This window comes from Tamandua tetradactyla, chromosome 15 (assembly GCF_023851605.1).
Source record: "Tamandua tetradactyla isolate mTamTet1 chromosome 15, mTamTet1.pri, whole genome shotgun sequence".
In the NCBI taxonomy this organism is placed as follows: domain Eukaryota; kingdom Metazoa; phylum Chordata; class Mammalia; order Pilosa; family Myrmecophagidae; genus Tamandua; species Tamandua tetradactyla.
This window is the reverse complement of record NC_135341.1, coordinates 31,729,533-31,742,701: the sequence shown is the minus strand read 5'-3', so window position 1 is coordinate 31,742,701 and position 13,169 is coordinate 31,729,533. Positions and strand designations below refer to the sequence as shown.

The 13,169-nt window shown below is 41.1% G+C and overlaps 1 protein-coding gene across 8 annotated transcripts in view; it reads left to right on the top strand.

The window, feature by feature from the left end:
- Nucleotides 1-13,169, top strand: part of CACNA1D (calcium voltage-gated channel subunit alpha1 D) — a 413,019-nt gene that overhangs the window by 327,296 nt on the left and 72,554 nt on the right. For 7 of the 8 annotated variants that reach the window (XM_077128983.1, XM_077128981.1, XM_077128988.1 and 4 more), the window contains 7 exons: nucleotides 1,848-1,962; nucleotides 2,474-2,543; nucleotides 3,428-3,494; nucleotides 4,257-4,404; nucleotides 7,243-7,372; nucleotides 10,279-10,338; nucleotides 12,927-13,033. In XM_077128983.1, coding sequence (XP_076985098.1) covers nucleotides 1,848-1,962; nucleotides 2,474-2,543; nucleotides 3,428-3,494; nucleotides 4,257-4,404; nucleotides 7,243-7,372; nucleotides 10,279-10,338; nucleotides 12,927-13,033 — 697 coding nt within the window. The remainder of the gene's footprint in view (nucleotides 1-1,847; nucleotides 1,963-2,473; nucleotides 2,544-3,427; nucleotides 3,495-4,256; nucleotides 4,405-7,242; nucleotides 7,373-10,278; nucleotides 10,339-12,926; nucleotides 13,034-13,169) is intronic. The other variant, XM_077128982.1, reaches the window with a different exon arrangement.

The window sequence follows — 13,169 nt, the reverse complement described above, 5'->3', positions numbered from 1 at the left end:
CTTCTTCATATCATTCAAGATACTCCAGGATCTTGTATATATAGTGAGGCCTTGGTGAGTGAATGGTCAGTATTTTTTTTTCTGCTATCCCCATGATTGACTCTCTTGGCCACAGTAGAGTATTCCCTGTCTGCTCTCTATCCTATTGTATGTTGTTTTTCTTTGTAGCACATATCACTATCTGAAATACTTAAATAGTTGATAATGTTCCATCTTTCCCAACCGGAATGAATGTTTCTTGGGAACTGAGACTCCAATTATGTTTCCTCCCATCTCCTCCATGCCCAGAATAGTACCTGGCACTTTGAAGGTGCTTGGTAGATCTTTTTGAATGAATTCCAGATAATATCATTATTTAGGAGGGTCTGGTAATGCTTCTAAATGCGGATGATATTTACTCTTCTTGAAAACCATCTGTTATAAGCTTAGGCTAAGTATCCTGTGTTTGTTACCCTGGATTTGCTTTCCCTTATCCAAAAGAGTTTAGTGTTATTGCAGAGCAGGCGATGTCACATTTCTCCATTGAGATCATTAATGGGAATGCTCAATAAAGGTAGTCCCTGCACTGATCCCTGTCTGAGGCACAGTTTCCCTGTGTCCATCCAGAGGCATGCATGTTACCAAGCCATTTCCCAGCTCAGGAGAAATTGCTTCCCCAGGCTCATAGCAGCCCCATTTAAAAAATAGTCTAGTGTATCAAAGGTATTTTAAAAGCCTAACTATAAATCTCTCAAGTTTCTATCCTCTTTAAAGACTTAAATAGATTAGTCAAGCACAGTATTCCCTCTCAGATATTTCATCATCAGTCCCTTGTTAGGTTATGTTTGATTATGAGTTCAGCAGCCCACCTGAGATTTGATTGCAGAGACTATGTGGGACAGTGATGTGTCTCTCCTGTCTCAGAGTCTTGGTCTTCCAGCTGTCTTCTGGACAGACAGATGGCAGTACAGCTGCCAAAGAGAAGCCCTAGTCAGAGAAGGGGTCATCTTTGACATGCTACCCACTGACCCCTGTCCTTCTCAGAAATGTGCTTAAATGCTGATGAATCAGAAATAAGCATCTTCTGATTTGGGAACGTTATTCAGAATACTAAAAAAAATTAAAGAAAACCACATTACAACTTCATAGAAAAAAAAAAAACAACCTAATACCAACTTTTTCAATCACCTAACTCTTTACTGTTTGCCGAAATGAAATTCAACCACATCAGTCAAAGGTTTAGCCTCAGTGGGAAGTATCAGAAGAATAGTCCAGCAGCATCTGGCAGTAAATCAAGCATGCTACATATAGTCAGTGTATGTTTGTGGAGTGAATGAATAAATGATTTATGCACAAACTCTGAAGGACATTTCAAATGAGAATGCCTCCAATTATCTTGTTCAAGGTAAAGGGGTCTATTTTGAAAGAGGCAACACTACCCTGGATATATATGTTACAGTATGTTTGTTTTCAAGGAAACAACACAACAGCACACAACTTTCTGGTAAGGCTATGTTATGTTATAGCTTGTTCTATACAATCTATATGATATGTATATATCATAGCTATAAATAGATATATGTACATGCATGCATATAGGGACATGTTGAATGTTTGTAGGTTTTCATTGGCTTTAGTGATTTTTAATTTTGCTTCTTTCTAGACTGACTTCTACAGGTTTTTAGTTTTCTTGAAAACCAGCGTTCCTTGTAGCTGTGGTCCTCTGGCTTTACCAAGTAAATAAAGCACTAGGGACAGCCAGCTGCTACCAGTGCTTCCCGAAATGCAGAGAAGTGCAACTTTGGCATTGTTGACCGTGATGTAGTTGCATTTGGAAATGTGTTGTTCCCTTAAAATTTTCAAATTAGATATTCTACTGAATGTCTTCTTGGCCATCGCTGTGGACAATTTGGCTGATGCTGAAAGCTTGAATACTGCTCAGAAGGAGGAAGCTGAAGAAAAAGAAAGGAAGAAGATTGCCAGGTAATGCCATTTTCACCAGAGGTGTTTGCTCAGGGGGCTGTCCACAGCCAAGGCAGGTCTGCTGCTGCTGGAGTCACACACACTCCAGAGAACTCCAGCCCCCATGTTGCTTCTCTGTGGTGATCATGAGGACTGTGTAGGGCAGACCAAAGAGAATGGAGTCTTGGGCAGGAGCCAGGCTCTTGGCTCTCACTCCCTTAGAGCTGAGAGTGGGAGTTGCACTTTCCCATGCTTAAAGAATTGCTGCAGTTAATTTTGGTGTCATAAAATAAATGATGCATTCAATGCTGATTAGCTTTTGGATGAGAATTTTAATAAGATCTGTATAATGAATCCATTGCACTGAAATTAACAGGAAGCTCTGAGTTTGGGTCATTCTAAATTCTTTCTGTCAGTGTTGTTTCCAATTAAATTCTGTCCTTCATCAGGGCACTGTTGATTCAGAATCCTGATTAGCATTTTTATACATAGCAATATGGTTATTTGGTTCCTCATGTTCTTTTCTCTTTAGAAAAGAGAGCCTAGAGAATAAAAAGAACAACAAGCCAGAAGCCAACCAGATAGCTAACAGTGACAACAAGGTATTTGTTCTAAACTACTCCTCTCTTATTTCAAAATGATTCTGTTAGTATCTCCCTTAATATACCATTTACACCATGAAAGTGCCCTGTGTGATATTTTGGTGTGAGAATATGGCACACCATGTAGATGCTGGTTTTCCAGCAGAGGTATGATTGATTTAAGCAGTCTTCTGGTTGTTAATCAATATTTTTCGAGAGAACGAGTGTGATAAATATTGAACTGGCTTGACCACTTATTTTTTTCGTATTAGAATTGTATGGTCAGACCTTACCTGTAGGCAACATCATGTTAGCATCTTGAGTGGAGATTCTAATCAGGCTCTGTTAATTGATGTCTCTTCACAGAGGTGATCTCAAATCAGGTGGACCAGGGCCTCAGGGTTACACTGTTGAGCTGTTCCCCCCTTATGTCAGCTCTGGGTTTTTCATTTGTTTGTTTGTTCATTGAGGTTGGTAAATATTTACTGAGTGGCTACTGTGTATCAGGCACTGGGAATTCAGGAATGAACAAGATCAATGGTTTCTACCTTCATGGAGCTCACAGTCTAGTAGGGAGACAAGAAACTAAAATGCAGTTGTCATGTGGTGTGTATGATAAGCGCCAGGATAGGGGAGACTGGATATTTGGATAGTGTTGGTTAGCCATGACTGGGTAGGGCTTATACCCCATTGTTCTCCTCGTCTGTACTCTTTCCTCAGGCTGTCCTAAGTAAAATCACCATCTGGGGACATATACCTGGGCTGCTCTCCCTCAGATAGACACACACTTTGGAGGGAACTTTTCTTTCCTGTGTTGAACAGCAGGGTTGATTCTTCACTTTGATCCTCTGAAGCTCAGTTAAGTCAGAGGTTCCCCTCTTCCCGAGACATCTCTGTCATCCTAGGTTACAATTGATGACTATGGAGAAGAAGATGAGGACAAGGACCCCTACCCGCCTTGTGATGTGCCAGGTATGGTGGCAGAGGCTCATGACGGACGGACTACCGACTTATGCGCTGTGTGGCTTTTCCACCGTGCTGTGTCAGCCGCTGATTTGCCTAGCTAGGGTGCACGCTGGGCTTCTGAGGCCCTTCACGTCACGGGTCTCATCCCCTTGTGGACCAGTTAGCTCTGCTTCTTCTTGGTCCCAGGCAGCATGCATAACCCAAATTCTCAGTATCAGGAAGAAAAGTATGGGTAGATCAGGCAAGCCCAATATACACTGAGAAAACTCTTAGAAGACAACCAGTTGTTATAACTCACCTGACCGGTGTCTCTCCCTGAATTGGCTAATTTGGTGGCACTGTGTGGAACTGGGGGAGTGTGAGGCACTAATCATATGTAACCCTGAAGTCCTCCACACTTCTGTTGGAGTGAGGCTGAGTAGGAAGGTTACCTGGGAAATAGCCAGTGCTAGGAGGAGGGCAGTGAGAATCCTACTGCTGCCACCTTTTATCTGTGGTCAGACCTTGAACTGGTGGGAAGCCTCATTCCCATGACCAAACGCACACCAGTTAAGAACACTTCTCAGCCTTTCCCTACCCCTTCTGTCCTCCACCCCCACCCTTCCCATGTACATTCAGTCCACATGCCGAAGAAGCAGGAAGGTTTCGATAATTATAAGCAGATGAATATAAATGTTTAAGCCAAATTTTAGTGTGAAAGTGAGAGAAATAATTCAAACTCAGATGCATACTTTGTTTATACCTGTTAAAAATGTATTTCATTTAAAGTAGGTGACGAGGAAGAAGAGGAGGAGGAGGATGAACCTGAGGTTCCAGCTGGTCCCCGTCCGCGCAGAATCTCAGAGTTAAACATGAAGGAGAAAATCGCTCCCATCCCAGAAGGAAGTGCTTTCTTCATTCTTAGCAAGACCAACCCGTAAATACATTCCTTCTGCTTCTCATCTGTGACCCTACCTACTTGTTTGAAGGTGGCTGGGGATGGAATGAGAAAAGGCAGCTCACAGCCCCCTTCCGATCCTGAGCAAGTCCCCTCCAAATCCCCTCCCGTCCCTCTCCTGCTTCAGCCTTGCCTTTCCTTCCTGTTCATGTCTTCTTAGCCTTCTTTCTGGATGAAGGGACAAGGGTGGGACTAGATTCTGGGAGGAGTGCCATTCCAGAGTTTTCTCCCACCTGGAACTGTGCACTGGGGTCAGCAGTGGCGAAATAGCCTTGTGCTTATCAAGAGAGTCCAGTGGGTCCACTGATGTTGTGTTGTCTGGACTATCACTAAGGCAGTATTTCCCACCCCATAAACCCTCTCTTAAGGAGTAGATCTTCTGTCAGGATGCTTTGTGGTATGAGAATTTGGGGTCCAAGTTCTGTCCAGCAGCTTCATCCTGAGACCCAGTTTAGTTGATCATTTTTCTCCTTATTGAATGGTATGATAATAAAGTAATACTGCTTAACAATATTTTATAAATTGCAACTATTTAATTCAGCTCTTTGAAATTCTTCTTGAAATGGCATTTCAGTATTAAAATGATAAGATACAAGAAACATGTTAAATACAAATACTGTAAGGGTAAGAAGTTTATTTACTAGCAGGTTTCTAGATTTTAAATCATCTGGGATTGAGTGAAATGCCAAGGGGGAATAAATGACTCCTGGAAAGGTTTCTAGAACTTAGAAAGTATTCTTGGCTGTCAGAGAACTCTGTATAATTCACAGGCTGAGGAAACAAGGTGGGAAGCAAGGCATTCTGGGGTCCTTAGAGACTTGAAGATTTGATGATAGTTTTTATAGCTCATCCCTGTAATGAGTTTGGCTGTCCCTTTAAAAGCAAAAGGCTATTAAACCAATGTTACTGATACCTGAAGCTCACTGTATATACATATGTTAAAGAACAGGTTGTTTACCTTAAAATCTGTGAGCACTCCTGCCCTCACTACCTTGGAAGATCCTTCCCATACTCAGCTGCTAACTGCTAGCAAGCATTCCAGGGGGTGCATTCCGACATTAAGTATTAAGCAATCCCTAAAAGGGGAATTTGAAGTCAGGGGGTCATTTTCATATAAAATTGACTCCAGTTTTTGTCTGTTTGTTTTTTAAGTTGCTCATAGTGCTTTTCTTTTTTTCTTTAATTAAGAAATCTTCACACACATACAGTCCATACATGATGTACATTCAGTGGCTCACAATATCATCACACAGTTGTACATTCATCATTATAATCATTTTTAGAACATTTGCATCACTCCAGAAAAAGAGATAAAAAGAAAGGAAAAGCTCATACATCCCTTATCCCTCCCTTTCATTAAGCACTAGTATTTCAATCCACCCATTTTTTTACCCTTTATCCCCACCCCCCATTATTTATTTATTTTTATCCTTATTTTCTTACTCATCTGTCCATGCCCTGGATAAAAGGAGCATCAGCCACAAGGTTTTCACAATCACACAGTCACACTGTGAAAGCTATATAGTTATATAATCATCTTCAAGAATTAAGGCTACTGGAATACAGTTCAGCAGTTCCAGGTATTTCCCTCTAGCCACTTCAATACACCGGAAACTAAAACGGAATATCTATGTGATGCACAAGAATAACCTCCAGGATAATTGTCAACTCTGAACGCTCAGCCACTGACTCTTTATTTTGTCTCATTTCTCTGCTCCCCCTTTTGGTCAAGAAGCCTTTCTCATTCCAATGATGCTGGGTCCTAGTTTATCCCAGGAGTCCTGTCCCATGTTGCTGGGGAAATTTACACCTCTAGGAGTCATGTCCCCTTTAGGGGGTGAGGGCAGTAAGTTCAAGTGTAACCCCAGTTTTAAAGATGAAAAAGTATCTTCTCAAAGGAAAAACCTACATGTATTCTATGGGCAAAAAAATTAATCTTTGAATTCTGAAGTCAGGTACTGACATTAAAGATACTCAGTCACTTACAAGCCTGCTGGGACACCAAGGAACAGCAAGAATGGGTTCTGATGGTCCACAGAGCCATTGTTAGATGGGGTGCTGGGCATGTGCTATCTTCTCTCCCTTCACAGGACCTCAGAACTGAGTTCTGTCATGTAGTGCAATAAGACTCTTCCATTTTAGTAAAAAATGTTGTCACTTTCATTTAGCTTTCTGAGGAATGATTGTTATGGACCAGCTCCAAAATGTAAAAAATTACATTTGTGACAGACTCTTTCCATATACCATGTTTCACGAAGCCTAGCTTATTGCAAATCATATTTTAATACAGCCAAATTGCAGTACAAGAAAAGGATTTGTTTCATTCTTTTGGACTATTGAGATGAGATCTAACCTCAGTTTTTTTCTAGAAGCAGGGAAAATAAGTAATTGGGCTTTATGTTATAGTGGAAAAACTTCAGAGAAAGACAGACCTGGGTTGGCAATTCCCTGGTCCTTCCTAGCTGTGCCAACTTGAGAAATTTTCTTTACATCCTTAAGTCTCAGTTGCCCCCCTGTTTAGAAGGGCAATAATCCCCAATTTTAATGAGTGAATGAAATAGTCTCTGAAAGTACCTAGCCCAGAGCTAGCTGTACCACTGACCCTCAGGGACTGCTATCCATGGGTTTCACGGGACTAATGGTCAGATAATTCAGAGTTGCCTGGGTAGGGGCATGGGCAGCAGAGCAGACGGCTCCCCTCTGCCTGATCTCTCACCACAGAGTGGCCCCACTGTTAAGGACCCCAGCATGCTGAAGGCTCCAGCCTGTCTGGGCTTTGTCTGGGAATATGTCCATGAAGTGGCTTTTCCCCCGCAGGATCCGCGTTGGCTGCCACAAGCTCATCAATCACCACATCTTCACTAACCTCATTCTGGTCTTCATCATGCTGAGCAGTGCTGCCCTCGCTGCTGAGGACCCCATCCGCAGCCACTCCTTCCGGAACACGGTAAGCCACTGAGAGAGGAGAGGTGGGAGGGCTTATCACCAAGATAGGGCCTTTGGAGGCCTGTGAAGCTAAAAGCTAGAGGAGGCTTCTCGTTCGTCTTGCAACATTTTATGCTTGAGGTTTGTGTCAGAAAGGTTTGGTTTTATCTGTACAAATCTTTATTGAACTATTATTTTGAACTCTTCATTTTAAACATTCTGCAGTAATTTATTTTGTATTCATGGCCCCTGTTTCTCTTCCTCTTCACATCTTACTGCCAACATTTTGGTTCTTTTTCCTTCCCCAGTCAAATTCACACCCACACCCATTTTAAGATTTCTGCCCAGTGGAAGCATTCGGCAGGGAGAAAAAGTAAAATTGAAACCAGGTTGTCAACATGTTTAGGAGCTCTTATTTGAGGTTGGGGAAGACATATCTTATGTGGACTTAAATTCACAAAGCTACTTGGGTCCATTCCTGAAGAGAAAGGCAACTTAGTGAAATAATAGGCTGTTGAGTGATTTTATAGAGAGGTACAACTGTATGTTTTGGTGGGCAAAAGGTGGCTATGCTAAGAAAACAAGTAGAGGGTTAAGATTTCTTTTAATTCAGTTTTGTCAGTCAGGGATGTCCTTGCACTGCATCCACGTTGGAAAGAAACTTGTACATAAAGTAGCTCTTGCCGAGCTGTCCTGTCTTAGCAGTTTCAGCTAATTCAACACTGAGAAAACCCAAAGGCAAGAAGTTTTAGAAGGCCGGTAGCCTGTTGGCTCTATGGCCTAGACATTATAGGGCAATTTCAGGTTATTATCAAGAAACCCTCCAAGGAGAAGGAAGCCTAGCAAGTTTGTGAGGCCATCAGGCTTTGCTTTTAAAGACTTGAGGATTAAATAAAATGACCAGAGCAGTGCCTCTAGAATTTCTGTCCTGGCAGCCAAGCCCTTATGCTGTTTCTTTCCATTTCTAGTGTTTTTGGTTTTGAAGCCTGGCAATTCCAATTTATCAGATTGATGAAATACATGCTCTGCTATGAAGAAGATGAAAAGAATTTCCCCCTAAAGCACCTTGTTGGTAATGATGGAGAGATGAAGTTCCTTGAGCCTGTCTTAGGTTGTATTTCCAGATTAAGGCTTTTGTTAGAGATTCCTGAGGCCATCCTATCTAAACATGCAAATAGAACAAAAACCTCTGTATCACTGAGTTCCATCATAAAAATGAGACATACAAGGACACGACTTCTGACTGTTTGGAACCTACGTGACACCTAAGTTAGGAGCTAGTCTATTGGGTTAGATTGACAAGGAGTTAATTTACATTGGGACCTCATGTTCTTATTTTTTATTGTAATCATTTCTCAATTAGTTATCTCCCTGCTGCTTCTCCCCAAGAATATTGTTTTTAATAATGTACATATATGATGAATATTAATTTTAAAATACTGCTATGTTTTTTGATAACCTTAGCTGAATTCTTAGTCAAAAAAAGATAATGGAAGATAAGAACTACTTAAGTCAAAGAACTTTGACCCCCAGGCACCAGGTTGAGTTGTGGACCGTAGGCAGCAGTGTCTTTCCTTGCTGCCCCAAGTGCTTTCAATGTTAATAATTTTGATGTGACCTAGCAAAGGAATAAAGAGAAAGTGAAAGGGTCCTGATAGTGTCCTGGAAAATGCCTTTCATTGCCTAGCCAGAAACAGCAATATGGAGAAGTGTTCAAACAAAATTTATAAATCCAGAACCAGAGGCAGTTTGGAAAATGAATACCCTCTGAAGAGAGACTGTTGTCAGTAGAGAGCTGGACTTTGAAGCAGAGCTCCTCACTTTATTGTAACAGAAGCAGTAAAGCATTACCCTCGGGTGGATCACCTACTTAAAACAAGAGTGCCCCGTGGCTCTAGACCAAACTTCAAAGGCTCAGCTCCTTGCTCAGCAATACCTATGGCTTGCTGTATGTCCTAAGCTAGTATCCCCCACTTTATTCGCAGCATCCACTTCTGTTAAATGAATGGAGTTGGCCTGGGTGGTCTCCAGATTCTCCCTGGCTCTGACCTCTTCAGTTCTTTCACAGCCATAGGACATGGTTGTCATGGAGATGAACATCTCCCTGCGAACAGCCCACTTGAATGGTCAAACTTCTTGCCGTTGACTTACCTTCCCCTCAACCCCCAACCCCAGCCCTGAGGAGAAGCAGAGACCCCAGAAGGGATTAGCAGAGCTCTGTCAGTTGGATAATAGTTGGTATTTTCAGGAATGCCAGTAGAGTAGCCTGGACTGTTAATTCAAAGGCCAAAGCAGCCAGTTATCTGAGTGAGCCCATATAGGTAAAAAACCGTTGGAAGAGAAAGCATTAGATCAGAGCAACGGGCAGGAGGAAGCTGATAATAAGCTGTTCCTTGCAAGCTTAGCCAACCCAGCACATCAGTGGAGGAAGTGTTTCCCCCCTAATTAAATGGGCTGAAATGCGATAGGGCATGTGGAAGCTTCTGATTCCATTTGATGCTGCTAATATCTTTTTTTTTACGTTTCTCAACCAATCTAAAGTTCAGCTGGGTGACAGCATACTTCATTCAGCCAAAAAAGCAGTTATAAATCCAAAATATATATGTCTAATTTATCTAGAACCACAAGGAATATTGTAGATATAGTGCTCTGATGAGAAGAGGCTATTAATAAAGCACTTTTAGAAATGAGCCTCTGTCTGTCCAAGATAGACTGAGTGACTAAAGGAGGTAAGTATTACAAAATGCTCTTTTTTGGTCATGAAGAGGAGCTGTAATCAGATGAATGTGGAGCACATGTAAGGATTTCTGCACTTAACTCCAGAGTGGCAGAGTTATCCCAGAAGAGCTGGTCTCTGACACACAGGTTCTGCCCATGTCAAAGTTGTCTGGATGCCTTTTTCTCATTTCCACATGTTGTGCCTTGCAGATACTGGGTTACTTTGACTATGCTTTCACAGCCATCTTTACTGTCGAAATCCTGTTAAAGGTAATGAATTTTTCATTGATCCTCATGTATTTTAAAGCAGCTGTAGCAATAATAGTTGCAATTCTTTGTTTACTTTCCAGATGCTAGGTTACGCAGATTATGTCTTCACTGGTACTTTTGCATTTGAGATCATTTTGAAGGTAACAGGTTACACAGAAGTGTGCTTAAAGGACCTATTCTTGTGTGTGGCACACAGGAAAAAAGCTTGAAGTGCTTTTGACTTTTTATTTTCATTTTTTGCCTTCTGTTATCAAGCTAAACGTTTTTTTTTTTTAACTGAAGAATTTTTCTGTAACCATCCCTACTTGTTTTTGCTGTTTCTTTTTAACCTTTGAATGCATGTAGTACTACCTTTGCTTATGGTAGTGATTGGGAGTTATATTTTGTTCCTTTTTGTTTTTATATCCTCTAATGTTTGCCAATTGATAACAGATATGTCGCTATGTGTGAACTTTCTTTCACCCTTCCTGGCATCACAGTCAGAGGAGAAACATTTTTCCTATGTAAGGAGCATATATCTTTTTTTCATTTCTCTCACTGAATTATGTTTTCAGTGGCCTAAAATAGTAAGACACTATTTTCTTGCAATGGAACTTGCAAGATAACTTCAGTGTATTTGTGTTAGTATATCTTATGTCGGTTTTAATGGATGGGCTTACATTTACAGAAAGGGAAAGAGTATGCTTCGGACAGGGCGACCTTAATGTACTGCCCATGCATGAGCCACAGTTGCTTTTTACCGCATGTAGTTTGTGTACTGATTGTGAAGACTGTCCTATGGCTGAGTTCATTTCTTAACTACTCACAGTTCTGGAAACCAGCAACAGAGAGCTCAGAAACCCCTGTGCCTAGCTGAGTACAACGAGGTGTGGGTCATTGCGCTACTGGGGAACTGTGGCCCATGAGAATTGTCAGGACAGTCGTGGCTCTTCGCACGGTGACAGCCTGGGAAGTTAAGACTTTCCACCACCATTTTCTTTAAACCATTTTGAATTTTTGTGTGAACATCTCAGGAAAAATGTGTTTTATCTAGACCACTGGGAAACTTGGGCTCTTTATAAAATCTTCTATAAAATTAAGCCTCAATTAGCATTGCCAGGGAATGGGGTATTTAGTTGTGTTGTTAACAAAAATGTTAGCACAAAATCAGTCAACTAACCAATCCCTGTTTAAATCTTTGTTATAAATCTTCTAAAAATTCGAGCTCATTTTTCTGCCTTTAAGCCAGTGAATTTGACTGAAAGTTTCCTCCTAAGTCAAATCATGCACGTGATTAATGACCACATTCTAACAGTGGCCTTCATATAAGGACTGACTGTTAGAATGCATGGAGATTAGGGTGCAGGGACGTTCTGCTTTCACTTGCTCCTAAGACCAGTTGCTGCTTTTTTGAGGGGGGGGGGTGTAAAATACCTTCTCCTCTGCAAACTGAATGGAGAAATATTCTGCTTAGTCTGTTAGCCTGGTTAATTGAGCTTTTATTTTACTTTCCACCTTTTTAGGTTGCTAAATGAATATAGCTTACTCTTGGGCTTTGGGATAAATGAGTGACAGAATTGTTTAAAAAAATGGTTGCTTTTTAATTTCTGTATATTAGTCTCAGTGACTTAAATCTTGTCAACCATTCTCCATTTTAAAGGTATTTTCAGAGAATGGAAAATAAGGTAGAAGAAGGATTCAGAAAATGGAAATTCACCAAAAAACATCTAACGTCTAAAGTGGTGGTTCCTGGTGGCCTTGGAAAGATTAGAGGGCTATTTGGTTATTTGGCTAAACCATATGAAATTGTTATTCTTGTAGGTCAAACATGGCTGAATATTGGCAGTAGCATTTCGTTCAGTGTAATTGCCTCTCCTTTCCTGTACTTATCTGAGCCCTTCCCCTCCTTTTTAAAAACATAAATAGTGAACTCTGACTGTTTTTTCATAGCCAGTAGAAATCTCATTGGGGTATCTATAGTATCTACTCCAGTTACACATGGCATGTCACTAAAAGCACTGAAACTGACTTAGGTGAGACTCTGTATGACAGCTTCGTAGCCACACTTTGCACATGGTAGGGTAAGTGGACTTGGAGATGCAGTTTAAAATGCATGGATCACTAAGGACCTTTAGAAGCAAGAAAGGGCTAATGTGGGAAAATGCTGGTTTCTTTGTAAATAGAACCAGTGAGTACTTGGGGCTCTAGCTCTCTTTCTAACCTATACTGGGAAGATTGGGCAGGAGCTGACATTTTTGTGGGAAAGCTGCATTGTCTGGGAAGTGATTACATTCTGACAACATAGTCATATGGACTCTCTCCTGAACTGGGGCTCTTTAGACATGCTAATGATGTATTTGTATTTGAAATCTGTCATCGTAATAAAGTCTAAATCGGTCTCTTTTAAGATATATCTGAAATAAAGCTGCCCCTTTCTCACTTTTGTTTGGGCAAATTAGTTGGCTGCTGAACACTGTTGGTTTACATTTCTGATTTCCTAATGTACCTTGTTAGTATAGTCATTCTTTCCTGAAGATTTTGTAAAGAGCTCAGGTTTCCTTTCCTCTGGAGAGAAAAAAACAATAAATCACTCATGATTCTGCTTATAGATGACGACTTTTGGAGCTTTCCTCCACAAAGGGGCATTCTGCAGGAACTACTTCAATTTGCTGGATATGCTGGTTGTTGGGGTGTCTCTGGTGTCATTTGGGATTCAGTGAGTATTCTGGTGTGTGTGTATGTATGTGTGCATGCATGTGTGTTTGTTCATTCATTCATTCATTCATTTGTTCCCAGGACTGTTGGTAGGATGGTTTCATAAGGAATTCCAGCATGAGTCATAAAGGGCACTG